General features: G+C 36.6%; 1 protein-coding gene across 13 annotated transcripts in view; it reads right to left on the minus strand.

Moving 5' to 3' along the window:
• The window catches only part of R3HDM1 (R3H domain containing 1), a 202,263-nt gene that overhangs the window by 117,779 nt on the left and 66,067 nt on the right, over positions 1 to 18,417 (minus strand). For 12 of the 13 annotated variants that reach the window (XM_053909286.1, XM_053909274.1, XM_053909266.1 and 9 more), the window contains exons 2-4: positions 9,157 to 9,365; positions 8,143 to 8,176; positions 7,342 to 7,552 (exon numbers count right to left, since the gene is read on the minus strand). In XM_053909286.1, coding sequence (XP_053765261.1) covers positions 7,342 to 7,512 — 171 coding nt within the window. In that variant the 5' untranslated portion in view covers positions 7,513 to 7,552; positions 8,143 to 8,176; positions 9,157 to 9,365. The remainder of the gene's footprint in view (positions 1 to 7,341; positions 7,553 to 8,142; positions 8,177 to 9,156; positions 9,366 to 18,417) is intronic. The other variant, XM_053909251.1, reaches the window with a different exon arrangement.

Below are 18,417 nucleotides of genomic sequence, written 5' to 3' on the forward strand. Positions count from 1 at the left end.
CATGCACTTACTGGCCATTCATAGATATTTAGAGAAATGTCTATTTAAGTCCTTTGCCCATTTTTGAATAGGGTTGTTTTGTACTTGTGTTTTTAGGAATTCTCTATATATTCTGGTTATTAATCACTTATCAGTACATGATTTACAATATTTTCTCCTATTCTATGGGTTGTCTGTCTACTCTGTTGACAGTGTCTTGTAATGCACAATTAAAAAGTTTTTTTATGAAATCTAACTTGTCTTTTCTTCTTTTGTTACCTGTGCCTTTGGTGTCATAGCCAAGAAATCACTGCCAAATCTAACGTCATAAAAGTAATCACCCTTCCCCCTGTTCGAGATTTTGATTCACATTCCATTTGGTATCCTGATTAGAGTAAAAGCAGGGAGAATTATGCTTTACAAACACTGCATTATTGCAACATCGTGATATGGCTTTAAATGGATTGTATACGAGAAAAAAATAACACTGGAATTAAGGCAATAACTACATATGCAAACCAAGCACATTACTCTGACACAGCCCTTAGTAAAGAGCTCTTTTGATTAAGTGATAATTGATATTGCTGCAAGCAGGTCAGTCACTGAGTTGAAGGATAAGCTTTGAATGGCTTCATTCATTTAAAAAAGTACCTCCTACTGGCCCGCCATGGCCAAAGGAAGCCTCTGCTAATCTCCACCGGTGTCACTTGCAATCACTGTGCCTACAATCTTCTGATACACCTGACTGAACATCTGTTTTATCTATAAAAGATCGATCTCTCCACTGACCATGATCCTGATCAGGGTGGAGACATCTGTGTTGGCACATTTCATGGAATAGCAGAGCCTCTCAGTAAAAAAAGCAAGGCAGTTCAGGGTATAGTGGAAGATGGGTCTTCAGACCACTTTTAATTCACGGCCAACATGGCTTAACAAATCTTGATTAGCCATCCTGGAATAAGCCTCCATGGTAGTTTTTAGCTGAGAGAAGATACTTATGGCAAGAGTCATGTTAAAGCAAGATTCATCTGTCCCTAGTCTCCTCTCACCTGCTTGATAGAGATGCTGAATATCTTCCTGAGCCAATTGGTAGTATGTATGCATATGAGCTTAGCATTTTATTTTCCCCTTCCAAAACCCATCCATCTTGAGAACACTCTGGCTATCTCATCTGACTCTCATTAGCCAAGTCTCACTAATTAGGAAGCAAACTCCAGCTTTGGTCAGGGATGGCTCTTGGAGTGTCCTCAGTTTTGCAAATGTTGTAGCATTTACAAGACTCAACAAAAAGAGCTTGGGTTCACTATAAAATGCACAGAAACACAGATGCTACTTTTAGGGTAGCTGGGCAAAAATAAGCTTGGGAAAGATGACTGAGTTATCACTGCTCTGGAAAAACCACATGGAGGTAGAAGGCTGGAGGTGACTCTTGGTTATCCACTGGCTCTCCAAGTGACCTGGGCGTAGATATCTGGAAAACGGAAGGGGTGCTCAGATAAACTCTGGGAACTTTAGCTGTGACTGTTTGAGTTTTATGAATTTAACTACAAAATGGTAAGTTACTACCTTGAGCATCTCTTGAGGACTCAGGATCTTTTTTGGAAGAAATGTCAATGGGATTAACAGAGGGCACGTCTCTTCCAAGGCATTTCTTCCTCAGGTTCTTAAAGGGTGATGGTGGTGATGAATACCTCCACTGATATCCATGATATTCAAATGGAAACCCATCCAGCCTGAACCCAAACACACACACTGTCTGGGTCTGGCACCAGAAGACTAATATAGTCTTGTCTCAGATCTCAGCATCAACTCCTTTCTTGAAAATGTCACCTTCTCTCTGGTAATACTGAACCACGCCAGTGGCTTTCCTCCCATTGTCTGTGGGGCCATCATCAGCGTATTGCTGCTCTGGGCTATGTGTGTTTCTGCTGGAAACACCCAATGTTCAGGGAGTCTGGCTTCACTAATCATTTGGTTGGGGTAGCTTCCACAGGTTAATGGTTGTTTTCCTTTATTAGCGTTGTTGCTTTTGTCTTAGGCATCCAACATCCTCACTGTTCAAAGTATAGTCCAATACTGGTACCAGCTGGGAGGGTGTTGAGATTCAGAATCTTGGGGGTATTACCCCACACCTTCTTCAGTCTGTTTTGTGGCTATGCAGTGTTCACCCTTTGACTTCCTTAAAGTTGTCAACTTTTAATAGGTCTGGCAGCTCCAGCTCCATGGCCCTTTCTGTCTTGGGTGTGCAGATTACAGCAGGTATCCCTGGGAACTGGAGATGTCTTGGAGGTGGTGGGGCTGGGGACTGAAAAAATCCCCTTGGTGTCCTAAGAAATCAGTGCAAATCCAATGTCATGATGTTTCCCCCCTGTATTCTTCTAAGAGTTTCATAGTTTTAGCTCTTGCATTTAAGTCTTTCATAGATTTTGTGTTAATTTTTATATATGGCATTAAGTAAAGCTCCAACTTCCTTCTTTTGCATGTGGATATCCAGCTGTTCCAACACCATTTGTTGAAAAGACTATCTTTCTCCACGGTATAGGCACCCTTTTCAAAAATTATTTGACTGGAGCAACTAGGTGGCTCAGTTGGTTAGGCGTCCGACTTCGGCTCAGGTCATGATCTCATGGTTTGTGAGTCTGACCCCGCATCAGGCTCTGCTGACAGCTCAGAGCCTGAAGCCTGCTTCGGATTCTGTGTCTCCCTCTCTCTCTGCCCCTCCCCTGCTCACGCTCTCTCTCTCTGTCTCTCTCAAAAATAAACATTAAAAAAAAGTTGAATTCATTAAATATTAATAAAAGACAATAAAAGTATAATATACAAATCTGCAACTTAATGCAAAGAAACAAAGAGTACTTCACTGCAATTCTGGGGAGCTTAGGTCAAGAAATAAGTTTTATTTTGTATTTTACTACTAACAAAAAGAATGCTGTGTGAGAATAAAGGGACTATTCTAACAAGCCATGTTGTTGTGCTATTAGTAATAAATAATTAGTAACATGCTGATGATAATAAATATTATAGAATATTTATTCTATAGATAGAGAATCTACCTATAGGAGATTCTATGGGTATAGAATCTACCACTAGCTAGGCTCTCACTATATACCGGGTATGTTAGATACATCCTTTATATCTTTGTTGGAGAAAAAGGAAAACAGTTAAGATCGGTATGATTTTATACAGACAGCCTTTCATTCAATCCTTTATTTTTATTATTTAAAAAAAAATTTTTTTAACGTTTATTTATTTTGAGACAGAGACAGACAGAGCATGAATGGGGGAAGGTCAGAGAGAGAGGGAGACACAGAATCGGAAACAGGCTCCAGGCTCTGAGCTGTCAGCACAGAGCCCAACATGGGGCTTGAACTCACGGACCACGAGATCATGACCTGAGCTGAAGTCGGACGCTCAACTGACTGAGCCACCCAGGCGCCCCTCATTCAATCCTTTAAACAAAAACTTCTTTACATGTTTCATCAATTAAATAATTTAATGCCTGTTAACCTCCTGTTGGTCAATGGGGTCTGTACCTTGAGTTTTTCTGATAACCCTATTAGATTGCCATTGCTTTCTTGTCTCTTCCATGCCCCATCTTCCCTTTTTTTAAAGAAAGGCATTGGAGCTCACCTGGGGACACAAGATGTAGGTATTTTGTCTTGACTATCAAAGGGCCTGCTATAGAAACAGAGTATACTAAGCACCTACTTCAACTGATTTTGTCTGGTAAATTCACTCATATAGATCAGAAGCTGTTCATGCTCTTTGGCACATAAAGGTCTAGTTGTAAACAAAAATCAGTTCTCATTTCCTCCACAACAAAGGTTACCAACACAATCTGGACTGGCCATCTTATTGTTCAATAAATAGTTTGTTGGGAGAGGGATCATTGTTTAAACTGCTCTAAAATAGGTTTTGGATTGTGTTTATATACACATGTACACAGATGAGTACCCCTACACAAAGCATTTGTCCTGTACAAAAATACAATTAAAAAAGAATGGGGAAGTTGAATAAATAGTGAGCAGAGCACAAGATTCCTAATTTTACATTTGAAATAAATGACTACAAAAAAATCAAGACAAGTAATTCACCCTAAATTTAATCTGAAAATTCTATCCCTGAGAAAAATCGAACACCAGAGGGCATATTAATCAGTTTAACAAAGAAAACCAAAGCAAACACTTCTCCCCTTCCCCCACCATTCATTAAAGATTAGTTGTAGTCGAACATTTTTCTGGATTTAGAAGCTTGACTCCTCATCACTTCAATCTTCTAATTACTATATAATCATAAAAAGTCCAATATACAACTTAGTATCTGTAATAGGAATAGCGTGTGGCAGTAGAAAAATTACTCAGCAAAAACTCTTTGCACAATTATCTGGGACCATAATCAACAGTTCAGAACCAACCCCACAGTAATTATGTAGGTAAGTTAACTTCTTGACATTAATGTACACAGATCGCTCAAATTAGCACTAAAGTATTCTTAAGAAAGTAATTCTAAAACTTCTATAAAAGATTATAACCCAAAATAAAACTCTGAATGAAGAACACAACTAACATTTTTAAAAAAGAGAGAGTCACGCCAGCAGAATTACATATAAAAGCAATGGTTAAGGAGCTCTATGAGATAGTCCACTTGTAATCATCGAAGGTAATGTCCAATGTCTGCTGTCCTCTCTCCAGTTTGATAAATTTTTTTATATGAATGCTATCTTTAACACTTTAACATAGTAGAAAACTGTAAGATGTCTTCACAGTATTACAGAAGCTACTACATCCCTTCGTTCAAAAATGACTTTTTCTAAATAAAGCACTAAGGGCATGGTCAGGAAATTAAGACTTGGGAATGGATGAAATATATGCTTCTTGAAGAAACATTTTCATTTTTCTAAGTCACTTCAAGTATTACTGGGTTGAAGCAAGACAACAGATATAAGTTTATTCAGAATGATAGACAAGGAAATAGGCAATATATTGGTTTATTCAAAATTCTTAATAGGAAACATATATAAGTTGATATACACATCTAAATTTAAGTAAATACAGTGGCTATTAAAATTAAACCTTTAGCCAGCATCTTAAAGGTACCCAAGAAAGATGAAATGTCTACTAGTATGTCATAAGGTAACTCCATAGTAAGTTAAAAGATAATTTTATATTAGCCAGATTTTTTGTAACAAGACTATTCTACTGATGCTTAACACAGTTGACTTTTTTTACATTATAATAGGTAAAAATACAGGAAAAAACTTTTATATTTATTAATCTACTTCCATTTCTAATTTCCACTACTTAAATCTCTTCCATGTAAGTTGTTTTGACTGTAAGCCTCTTGCCAGACACCTTGCATGGAGGCATGTTGGATCTCAAAAAGTTCCAAGCAGAGTAAATATTCTCACATACAGTAAACTCTTAAAAAACATCTGAACACACTGTGAATATAGCATTCAATAGATTAATATAAGATGAATTCTCATGTTCTCTTTTTTCTCTTCCCAATCTTTATAGTCATGATGCTGAATGGAGTATGTCAGAGACCATGTTCATTTTTGCTTACTATAGTATTTCCTTTGCATAGAATAGGCTTTCAATAAGTGTTTGGGGAATGCATGCAATTTTCCTATATTCCTATAGTATGAACTGTGCCATGATTCAACAGTGCTTACTGCCAAGGGCAACACAACACACACAGTAAGAAATGCAATAATCCAAACTGATCACTTGTTTATAAGCATGACCTGGAAGAGGGAGTATTAGGTATAAAAAAGGGACTAAAAGGAAATCTTCTACTATTTCAATAATAAGTGCAATAGAATTTTAGCAGATTTTCTCTGATTCAATCAGGATACTGGCATGCTGCCATCACAGTGTAGTGACGGCAAGCTTGGCAATTTGTTTTAAAAAGTGCTATTACTAAAAATGACTAGGAAAAGTATGTTATTTCTGCCAATTTCTTAGGTAATTACCACTTGACTATACTTAATCAGTGGGGCCTAAATGCCTTTTTATAGCTATGTGAGTTGCTTTCATTTTCTAACACATTTCTGGCATATAATGGGGAATAAACAAAGTTTCTGACTGAATGAATGAAATAACCCTTAAAAGAAACTTCTTTACTTATAAGAAAAGTATATTAAAAAAATAGCCCTTTATGCTTATAAAAAAGTAGCCCTCGAGATCTTCAGGATGTAATAAGAATGACAGAATAACAATAAAATATTTTCTCCAAACTAGAATTCTTTATTCATAGGGCTAAACTAAAACAAATGAGTTAGAAATAATATTTAAGAAAGTTTTGTGGTAGATTAAAGGTCTTTCTTTCCTACTGAGATGGAGACTCTAATTGCCCCTCCCTTGAATCTGAGCTAACTTAATTCACATATGTCATCAAAAGATGACAGAAGAGACATTCTGGGACTTCTAAGCCTAGTCAAAAGAATGCTTGCAGCTGTGGTTGGCTCCTGGAACATTCTTTCTGTGATCCCTGAGTCATCACATAGTAAGTGTGACTACCCTGGGCGGCCATGCTGGAGGGGCCACAGGGAGATGCTCCCAGTTCCAGGTGAGAAGACATCTCAGCCATTCCCACCATGGTGTCAGATATGTGAGTGAAACAGTTTTGGACTTTCCAGGCCAGTCCATCTATCAGTTAAATATTGGCAAAAAACCACTTTTGTTGCCTTAGGCAACAAATTCACTAAAAATTCAGTAAGCCAAGCCCTTATGCCATCTTCCTGACTCACAAATCATGGGACATTACTAGAACATTCAGAAGTGAATACTGTAAGTACTACTTGAAATAATTTTTACCTATCTTGAATCTTTTGACCAATTCATCAATTTCCATCTATGCCTGGAATTAAAAGCCTTCTCAGTAGTTAATTCTAAATCATATATGTGTAGCAGCAAAAGCCTCAAATGAATTCGTTTTTCCCAGCAACCTCTGTTCTCAGTCATGGGTGACTGCTTCCCTTAAGGGTTGTTTTTGCCAAGAAAACTTCTACAGTTTGCAATCTTACTTATTCTTCTCTCCTTTAAGGGTTCTTAGGTTAGATACTGAACTCTCATGATGCTAATAGGTGCAGAGGAGTACAAAAAAGTAGAAACCCAATAAAAAATGAATTGTACACATACAAATGAAAGCAATTATAAGTAAATACAAAGCAAATCAAAGATACAAGCAATTCAAAGAGCTACACTCAACAATCTAATCCAGATAGCTCAAAAAACCGCTAGTAAACACGTCCCAAAGGGTCAACTTACCCTTTTAGAATTTTGAGAGTGAGATTGGTATAAAGAGTATAATTGTATCTTGAGAATTAGTATTTGTAGTCAGAGAGAAAATCCTGTTTACCTGCAAATCAATATTGTTGTCAATACAACGTTCATTCTTCTCTGCCAAAATCTTCCCATAGTTTTCTGATTTGATAAGATTTTCAACTCTGGTTTTATCTTTCACTTCTGCCTCCAAATCCTTCATTGTTTCAGTTTCATTTTTTACAGTAACAGTATCAGACATCCTCATCAGCAAAGGTTATTTTAGAATTCTACAGGGAACTTGAAGCCTTAGCAAGAAAGAAAAAAAATTTAAATTCAGTTTGAAACATCTCTTAAATTCAGTTACTATACAATATTGACTGATGCCTTCTATGGTCCAGGAATAATGTTGGCTTTAAACAAGATAGAAGCAAAATTCCTACTTTCAAAAACTATAGAATTTAGTGGCAGACATATACACTAAAAAAGGTATACAATGAGATAAGAGCTACAGTAAGGGTATGAGGTGATTCTGAAATACATGCCACTTTTTAAAATTATTTTTCTAAAGTTCATTTATTTTTGGGAGTGGGCAGAGGGAGAGAGAGAGAGAGAGAGAGAGAGAGAGAGAGAGAGAGGCAGAGCATGAGTGGGGAGGGCCTGAGAGAGAGACAGACACAGAATGTGAAGCAGGCTCCAGGCTCTGAGCTGTCAGCACAGATCAGGACGCGGGGCTTGAACTCACCGCGAGATCATGACCTGAGCCAAAGTCAGATGCTTAACCGACTGAGCCACCCAGGGGCCCCACACACACAACTTTTAAAGGGTCTTAGGAAACATTAAGGAATGATCCATGTTAAGGCAATGGTTGTAGTTATAAAGGTAAATAGAGATTTACCTTTTTTTCTAAAAAGGATTTCAGGAGTATCTTCCTGTAAGAAAAATATATTTCTATTATAGCCTTCATTTAGATGCCTAAAGTTCCAAATTTTTAAAAGGAAATAATTAAAAAAAAAAAAAAACCAGCAACATTCTATACAAAACACAGTTGGTAATCTGCATTAATAATCTGCATTATGAATCAAGCATTGAAAACTCTCCTGATATGTGATTCAGTGACCAACAACACCTATTATCAGACATTTTAGTATACAGATTCCTCAGAAAATCAAATGCGTAAGATGCCAATATATTTCATACCTTTAGTGAGTTTAAGAAAACACTTTATGCTGATACCAAATAGCAGTGCATCAGGGACAGCTGTCATTTTTGAACCTGTGAGAAATGTGACCTTGTAGAACAAAACTTGATGTAAACAACTTCTATTTTTTTTCTAGCTTTATCGAGATATAATTGACATAAAACAATGTGTAAGTTTAAGGTGCATGACATGATATGATACGTATATATTGTGAAATGGTTACCACAATGTATCACCTCACATAATCATAAACAAATACCTAAACAAATTTTAGAAATCCATAAACACATCTGAAAAGGTTAAAAAAAAAAACACACACAAAAAAAAACAAACAAAAAAAAGAGGGAGAAATAGATTCTAAAGTCACAGGTAGACTAAACTGAATTTTAAAAAGTTTTCCTTAGGGCACCTAGATAGCTCAGTTGATTAAGTGTCCAACTCTTGATTTTAGTTAAGGTCATGATTTCACAGTTCCTCCTGAGATTGAGACCTAGGTCGGGCTGACAGCACCTGGGATTCTCTCTCCAAAAAAAAAAAAAAAAAAAGTCTTCCTTAATTATATTCCATATCAGAGTTAACTGACTTATTTTCAAAACAACAAGGTTATTAAAGGGTAGGGCATTTCTTAAAATACTCTGGCTCCCTGCTTTTCATATGTAAGATTTTAAAAGAAAAAGGGGTATGTTTTTCTTAAGTGATAAGACAGTTTACCTGATGTGTCCTATGGAATTGGGATTGTGGTGTCCCACAAAAATAAAATAAAGTAATCCAAGGTTCTTTTTCACAGTTGTCAGCCAGGATGTCAAGTGTATTGAACCATCTGGAATCTGGCAGGAGGAGTCCCATGTCCTTGTCACCACTGTAGATTCCTGGGCTGAAATGGACTGTCGTGAATCAAATATATCATACCTTTCAGTGGCCTAAAATTAAAATAAGAGAAAACATTTTAACAAAAGAGCCAAGGGGAGGAACACTACATAGTAATTTGGAAATTAAAAATGTTACTGCTGGTGAATTTACTAGTTTCTTGTCTTAAACAAAAGTCAGAATGCATACTTACAACTAATTTTCACATGTATTAGTTTGTGAGCCTAAATAAGTCACTGAGGCCACCTAGAGAGTTTAGCAGTAAAAGCAGAGGGGAGAAGAAAGTTAGGGAACTAATACATAACAAGAATTTAGTATGTGGTCAGTGTTGTAGGAGAGATATTTATGTATTTTATAAAGGAAAAAAAGTTTGTCTAAGATTGCAACCAAGAATGCTTAACTCCAAAGAGTTTTCTTCCAGAGCTCCAACTCTATGGATTTAATGGAAGACTATAATTTTGAATAATGATCACACTCTAGATTTTTAAGAGCACAAAAGAACAAAAGGCTATAATAAGTCATTTAACATTTTCAAAGAAACCCACATGGTCTGTTAAAAGTAAATGTCTAAAGGGTAGAAAGATTATTTTTAAAGACATCTGAAATGCCAAAATTCTTTAAGTGTCATCTGTTTTTAAAGTCAGTTTCATTTTATGTATTTATGCTACAAATGAATACATCATAGTAAACAAATCCCTCTAAAAATCCTATATTGCTCTTCCATTTTCCTTTGATAGTTTTGTTGTCTATTAATAAACTGAAAAGTACAATTTTAAGGTGAAACAATAGAACAAGTAAGGTGTAAGCACCAAGAGAAAGGATGCTAGTATTACCAACCATGCATCATAGAACCATTCACATCTTATACTAGCTCTTCAAAAACTATCTTGAAATAGAATAATTTAGAACCCTGATATATAAATTCACATTAGTTTACACATCTCAGTTTCACTGTCTAAGGGATAACAAAAAGGAGGCAACATAAGCAAATGTAAAAGTTGTTTGCTAAATGACATTGTCCTCTCTATTTGACTGAGGTTGTTGGCCCACTAAATCAAATGAAATGTGTTTTTTTCCCCCTGCAAAAAACACAACAAAAAATACTTCAGTATGATTTTTCTAAGTTCTAACTTTTGCTCTCACAAAATGGTAGACACAAGATGGCAGCACTCACTAAACAGCTAAATTACTACTTTTTTTTGCAAAGTGATTCGTGATTCAATCATGAAGCCTTGAAATTTGAAATTCTAAAAAAGCAAAGGCTGTAATCCATATAAGAAATTTTAAAAAAAGCAACAGTGCAAGGGTTAATGAAGAAGAGGCACAATGTGAAGAGGCAAATACTTAGTTCTGAAGAACCCCAATGAACCTTAAAGACACCCAGTCCAATCTAATTTACCACACAAGCTATTAGCACCTAGAGGTCAAGTGACTTGTCCAAAGTCACACAACGAATGTGTGTGACCAATAATTGTCAATATTCCACACCCCTTGATAAATTACATAAATGATTCTGAACCAAAATGACCAGTTACTATTTCCTGGGAAAGAGATAATTATCAAGTGCACTAGCATTACAACAGAGTTTAAATCCCAGATCTGCCAATTATGACTTTGGTAAATTACTAATCTTTGTGAGCCATAATTTTCTGAGCTATGAAGTGGGAAACAGTGTATTTAGCTCATAAACTTATTGGGAAGAATAAATGTTTTAAACGTAAAGCATCTACTACACCCTCTCCAACAGGTGGGCACTCCAAAATATCAGCTCTTTTCCATGGTTAGAATCATTCTAAGTCAGCAGTTGGCTGAGGCTGAGTTTGCTGTGTGCTGGCTGTACCCTCCATGATAGCAGATTGAAAGGAGGCCCATTAGTGGCTTTGTATACCTCAAGTTTTCCTATGCATATACCCTACAAAGGTCAAAAGAGGAGAACACTAGTTTGCGTGGATGTGTGTATACCTGAGAAGGGAAGTGCTTGCCTGGATGCATAGCCTCAAGGGGCTCTCATTTTTAGCCTTCTAATTTAACATTAAAAATTCACAAAATTCTTCGGGTGCCGTTGGTTAAGCTTCAGACTTCAGCTCAGGTCGTGAGCTAACAGCTCCTGGGTTCGAGCCCTGTGTCAGGCTCTGTGGTGACAGCTCAGACCCTGGAACCTGCTTTGGATTCTGTTTCCCTCTCTCTCTGCCCCTCCCCCACTTGTACTCTGTCTCTCTCTCTAAAATAAATACACATTAAAAAAAAATTACAAAATTCTCCATTCTTCTCTGAATACTAATGCTTTTGTTTTAAATAAAATGTTTTTCTTCTCCAAATCTTCAGATAAAAGAGATATTCCAGCTTTCTGGTATTCACTAAAACCAAAACTGTTTTATCTTGGCACAATACCTACACTTCTGCAGGGCTGTATGGCTTCTGGAGTCTGTATGGGCATGTAAGGTCAAGTATAGGATCTACAAGATAGGGATATGGTATCTCTGCCAATGCAATTAGCAGTCAATTAAATGTACCACCTTAATGTAATACATTGTTATACAGTAAGTGAAAGTGACTTAAAAACATACATGAGTTTGTCAAGTTTCTCCAACTGAAAGGCAACTTACAGAAAGTTAGCAAAATGTTGGTATTTATTAAGCACATACATCTGAGTATCTACTGTTACTGATATTTGCAAATTGAATGTCTCAAGAATCTGTTTCAATCTAAGAGATGGATATATGTACTCTAAATTCATATTCAACTTTGAATAAACATTACAGCAATTGCTAACAAGTTATTAGAACCAAGTCAGAGATCTGATTCTATACAATTTCTGTGCTCCCAGGTAGCCAAAAAAGATAAATGTCTGTATATATAAAATCTTCAGAAGCATATACAAAGGTTGGCACCTACCTGGCACCATAAGCAAAAGGGAATCAAAGGTAAAATTAAAGATTGTAACCTAATAAAAGAAACCATAAAGTATAAGGAAAAATAAGAACTATTTTTGTAATTATTGGGAAGGGGGGCACTTACCAAGCATGACATAAAAAATCTAGAAGCTATCAAAGAAATATTAACAAACTTACAATAAAGTTTTAATATTTTGGTATGACAAAGTATAACAAAGACTAAAAGACAAATGATAAAATAACTATTTCTAACACAAAAGGATCAAAGTCTATAAAGTAAAGATGTTTTTATAAATCAAAAGAAAAAAAAAGAGAAATGGGGAACAGGCAATCTACAAAAGAAAAACAAATAATTACCACCCATAACAAACACTAATATATAGCTTACCATATGCCAGGTACTATTCTACTACCTTTCAATTAGTAAATTTTGAGCTCACAACAATTCCAAGTAGGTCCTATTATTATCTCTGTTTTACAGGTTAGAAAACTAAGGCACAGAGAGGATTAAGGGATTTGTCCAAGGTCACCCAGCTAGTAAGCATGGGGACAAGGATATGAATCAGGTGCACCACTCCAGGCTCTTACCCACAATGCTCTATTATCATACATATGTACCAAGAGGAATGACAATTTGTGTTTTTAGAGCACCTACATTTCAAGAGTACTTATGTACTAACTCCTTAATATTGTGTTCAATGCAAAAAGTAAAAATTCTTTTCACATGGATAGGATATGTATTGTTCTTTGGTGCACAGGAAGACAGCATTATTAACTTCATATTAATGGTCAGTAAAGCTAATCACGACTGAATTATCATAACTGCCAAGTAATCATCCAGTTTCTCTTCATTTCTCTATCTCTTGTAAACTTAAGTATCAAGCCATGCAAACCTGGTTGGCAATAAGGATTCAGTTTGTGGTTAAGGAACAATGTGAAGCCTAGTAGTTTCCAAATGATAAATAAGCACAGTTATGTTTGTCTTCCTCTCCAAGGAGACGAAGCAGGGTGGAATTAGAATCAACATTCGAAAATACAGACTATGCAATCCATGAAAGTGGAGTTTCTCTAGTGAAAATTTCAGATAGAATTTTCAGCAACAAAATGCAAAACTGATACTGTTAATTCAAAGCATACTTTATTTATGCCTAGGCCCTAACATTTGGTTTGACAGCACAAAAGAACTGAAAAGTTAGGCATAAAAAAAACCCAAAAAACTTTACTTTTACGCAACGAAAAAAATCAGTTTACTCTAGGTTAACAAAATATCAAAAAATCAGTTGTTTTTGTGTTGAAGAAATCTGGCTCCTACAGGTAAAAATTAAGTACTCTCCCCTTGGATACTGAGGGAAAAAAAAGAATAACATTACTGAAGTTATCTGAAATAGAATTTGGCAAAGTACACTGCATCTTCCCTCTGTTATGACTATCTGGTTATTAATTGTCATTTCATTAGATGAACACAATGCTGTATTTCTTCCTGTAGGGTAAAACATGTAACCAGGCAGGCACATTTATGAAAACAAGACCAATATACATCAGCTTCTTCTCCTAAGGTTAGCAATCAACACAACCAATTGGTTAAAGGCCTCTAGTGAGAAAGACAAGGAAAACAGTTTATGCTGTACTTGGAAAGAATGTAAATTCACATTCTCATAGTCACTTGAACAAGAATATAAGCACCAACATTTCAAAATGCTAAATGTCTGAGTGATTTATAAACAGTTACTAGCATACAAAAATTTAGTGAGGAACCACAAAAGGCAACAAAGCTGCAATAAGTATTAGCTATGTTTTAAAAGAACAAAGGAGAACTACCTTGACCTAAAGGAGTCTGTGAAACCCAAGAGAGGTGGTTAGCAATGACATTTATCAACAAATACATAAAATGATTTTAAGATGGTATTTAGAGAGGGGAAGAGACTTTTGGTAAGTGGAAGAATGGGCACAAATAACTTATCAGTTGAGTGCTACAAGACTATGAGACAAATTACTTTTCTTTTTTAATATGAAATTTATTGTCAAATTGGTATCCATACAACACCCAGCGCTCATCCCAACAGGTGCCCTCCTCAATACCCACCACCCACCTTCCCTCCCTCCCACCCCCCATCAACCCTGAGTGTTCTCAGTTTTTTAAGAGTCTCCCATGGTTGGGCTCCCTCCCTTTCTTTTTTTTTCTTCCCCTCCCCCATGGTCTTCTGCTTAGTTTCTCAGGATCCACATAAGAGTGAAAACATATGGTATTTGTCTTTCCGTGTATGACTTATTTCACTTAGCATAACACTCTCCAGGTCCATCCAGTTGCTACAAAAGGCCATATTTCATTCTTTCTCATTGTCAAGTAGTATTCCATCATATATATAAACCACAACTTCTTTATCCATTCATCAGTTGATGGACATTTAGGCTCTTTCCATAATTTGGCTATTGTTGAAAGTGCTGCTGTAAACATTGGGGTACAAGTGCCCCTATGCATCAGCACTCCTGTATCCCTTGGGTAAATTCCTAGCAGTGCTATTGCTGGGTCATATGGTAGATTTATTTTTAATTTTTTGAGGAACCTCCACACTGTTTTCCAGGGCGGCTGCACCAGTGTGCATTCCCACCAACAGTGCAAGAGGGTTCCTGTTTCTCCACATCCTTGCCAGCATTTACAGTCTCTTGATTTGCTCATTTTAGCCACTCTGACTGGCATGAGGTGGTATCTGAGTGTGGTTTTGATTTGTATTTCCCTGATGAGAAGTGACGTCGAGCATCTTTTCATGTGCCTGTTGGCCATCTGGATGTCTTCTTTAGAGAAGTGTCTACTCATGTTTTCTGCCCGTTTCTTCACTGGATTATTTGTTTTTCGGGTGTGCAGATTGGTGAGTTCTTTATACATTTTGGATACTAGCCCTTTGTCCGAAATGTCATTTACAAATATCTTTTCCCATTCTGTTGGTTGCTTTTAGTTTTGTTGATTGTTTCCTTTGCAGTGCAGAAGCTTTTTATCTTCATGAGGTCCCAAGAGTTCATTTTCGCTTTTAATTCTCTTGCCTTTGGAGATGTGTCAAGTAAGAAACTGCTGCGGCTGAGGTCAGAGAGGTTTTTTCCTGCCTTCTCCTCTAGGGTTTTGATGGTTTCCTGTCTCACATTCAGGTCCTTTATCCATTTTGAGTTTATTTTTGTGAATGGTGTAACAAAGTGGTCTAGTTTCATTTTTCTGCATGTTGCTGTCCAGTTCTGCCAGCACCATTTGTTAAAGAGACTGTCTTTTTCCATTGGATATTCTTTCCTCCTTGTCAAAGATTAGTTGGCCATACTTTTGTGGGTCCAATTCTGGAGTTTCTATTCTATCCCATTGGTCTATGTGTCTGTTTTTGTGCCAACAGCATGCTGTCTTCATGATTACAGCTTTGTAAGAGAGAATAAAGTCTGGGGTTGTAATGCCTCCTGCTTTGGTCTTCTTCAATATTACTTTGGCTATGCGGGGTCTTTTGTGGTTCCATACAAATTTTAGGATTGCTTGCTCTAGCTTCAAGAAGAATGCTGGTGCAATTTTGATTGGGATTGCATTGAATGTGTAGGTAGCTTTGGGTAGTAGTGACATTTTAAAAATATTTATTCTTCCAATCCATGAGCACGGAATGTTTTTCCATTTGTTTATATCTTCTTCAATTTCCTTCATAAGCTTTCTATAGTTTTCAGCATACAGATCTTTTACATCTTTGGTCAGGTTTATTCCTAGGTATTTTATGATTTTGGGGGCAACTGTGAATGGGATCAGTTTATTTGTCTTTCTGTTGCTTCATTATTAGTGTATAAGAATGCAACTGATTTCTGTACATTGATTTTGTATCCTGCGACTTTGCTGAATTCATGTATCAGTTGTAACAGACTTTTGGTGGAGTCTATTGGGTTTTCCAGGTATAATATCATGTCATCTGCAAAAAATGAAAGCTTGATTTCATCTTTGCCAATTTTGATGCCTTTGATTTCCTTTTGTTGTCTGATTGCTGATGCTAGCACTTCCAACACTATGTTAAACAACAGCCGTGAGAGTGGACATCCCTGTCGTGTTCCTGATCTCAGGGGGAAAGCTCTCAGTTTTTCCTCATCCATTCCACTATGGGCTTTTCATAAATGGCTTTTATGATGTTTACGTATGTTCCTTCTATCCTGACTTTCTTGAGGGTTTTTATTAAGAAAGGATGCTGAATTTTGTCAAATGCTTTTTCTGCATCGATTAACAGGATCATAAGGTTCTTATCTTTTATTAATGTGATGTATCACGTTGATTGATTTGCGAATGTTGAAACAGCCCTGCAGCCCAGGAATGAATCTCACTTGATCATGGTGAATAATTCTTTTTATATGCTGTTGAAGTCAATTTGCTAGTATCTTATTGAGAATTTTTGCATCCATATACATCAGGGATATTGGCCTGTAGTTCTCTTGTTTTGCTGGGTCTCTGTCTGGTTTGGGAATCAAAGTAATGCTGGGTTCATAGAATGAGTCTGGAAGTTTTCCTTCCCTTTCTATTTCTTGGAATAGCTTGAGAAGGATAGGTATTATCTCTGCTTTAAATGTCTGCTAGAATTCCCCAGGGAAGCCATCTAGTCCTGGACTTTTATTTGTGGAAGATTTTTGATAACTGATTCAATTTCTTCACTGGTTATGAGACTGTTCAAGTTTTCTATTTCTTCCTGTTTGAGTTTTGGAAGGGTGTGGGTGCTTAGGCATTTGTCCATTTCTTCCAGGTTGTCCAGTTTGTTGGCATATAGTTTTTTATAGTATTCCCTGATAATTGTTTGTATCTCTGAGGGACTGGTTGTAATAATTCCATTTTCATTCATGATTTTATCTATTTGGGTCCTCTCCCTTTTCTTTTTGAGAAGCCTGGCTAGAGGTTTATTAATTTTGTTTATCTTTTCAAAAAACCAACTCTTGATTTCATGGATCTGCTCTACAGTTTTTTTAGATTCTATATTGTTTATTTCTGCTCTGATCTTTATTATTTCTCTTCTTCTGCTGGGTTTGGGGTCTCTTTGCTGTTCTGCTTCTATTTCCTTTAGGTGTGCTGATAGATTCTGTATTTGGGACTTTTCTTGTTTTTTGAGATAGGCCTGGATGGCAACGTATTTTCCTCTCACGACGGCCTTCACTGCATCCCAAACTGTTTGGATTGTTGTATTTTCATTTTCATTTGTTTCCATATATTTTTTAATGTCTTCTCTAATTGCCTGGTTGACCCATTCTTTCTTTAGTAGGGTGCTCTTTAACCCCCATGCTTTTGGAGGTTTTCCAGACTTTTTCCTGTGGTTGATTTCAAGTTTCATAGCATTGTGGTCTCAAAGTGTGCATGGTATGATCTTAATTCTTGTATACTTATGAAGGGCTGTTTTGTGACCCAGTATGTGATCTATCTTGGAGAATGTTCCATGTGCACTCGAGAAGAAAGTATATTCTGTTGCTTTGGGATGCAGAGTTCTAAATATATCTGTCAAGTCCATCTGATCCAATGTATCATTCAGGGCCCTTGTTTCTTTATTGACCGCGTGTCTAGATGATCTATCCATTGCTGTGAGTGGGGTGTTAAAGTCCCCTGCAATTACCACATTCTTATCAATAAGGTTGCTTATGTTTGTGATTGTTTTATATATTTGGGGGCTCCCGTATTCAGCACATAATTGTTAGCTCTTCCTGATGGATAGACCCTGGAATTATTATATAATGCCCTTCTTCATCTCTTGTTACAGCCTTTAAAGTCTAGTTTGTTTGATAGAAGTATGGCTACTCCAGCTTTCTTTTGACTTCCAGTAGCATGGTAGATAGTTCTCCATCCCCTCATTTTCAATCTGAAGGTGTTCTCAGGTCTAAAATGAATCTCTTGTAGACAGCAAATAGATGGGTCTTGTTTTTTTTATCCATTCTGATACCCTATGTCTTTTGGTTGGAGCATTGAGTCCATTTACATTCAGTGTTATTACTGAAAGATAGGGGTTTAGAGTCATTGGATGTCTGTAGGTTTCATGCTTGCAGTGGTGTCTCTGGTGCTTTGTCTCACAGGATCCCCCTTAGGATCTCTTGTAGGGCTGGTTTAGTGGTGATGAATTCTTTCAGTTTTTGTTTGGGAAGACCTTTATCTCTCCTTCTATTCTGAATGACAGACTTGCTGGATAAAGAATTCTCGGCTGCATATTTTTTCTGTTTATGACATTGAAGATTT

This window comes from Panthera pardus, unplaced genomic scaffold, assembly GCF_024362965.1.
Source record: "Panthera pardus isolate Hobbes unplaced genomic scaffold, ASM2436296v1 HiC_scaffold_10, whole genome shotgun sequence".
In the NCBI taxonomy this organism is placed as follows: domain Eukaryota; kingdom Metazoa; phylum Chordata; class Mammalia; order Carnivora; family Felidae; genus Panthera; species Panthera pardus.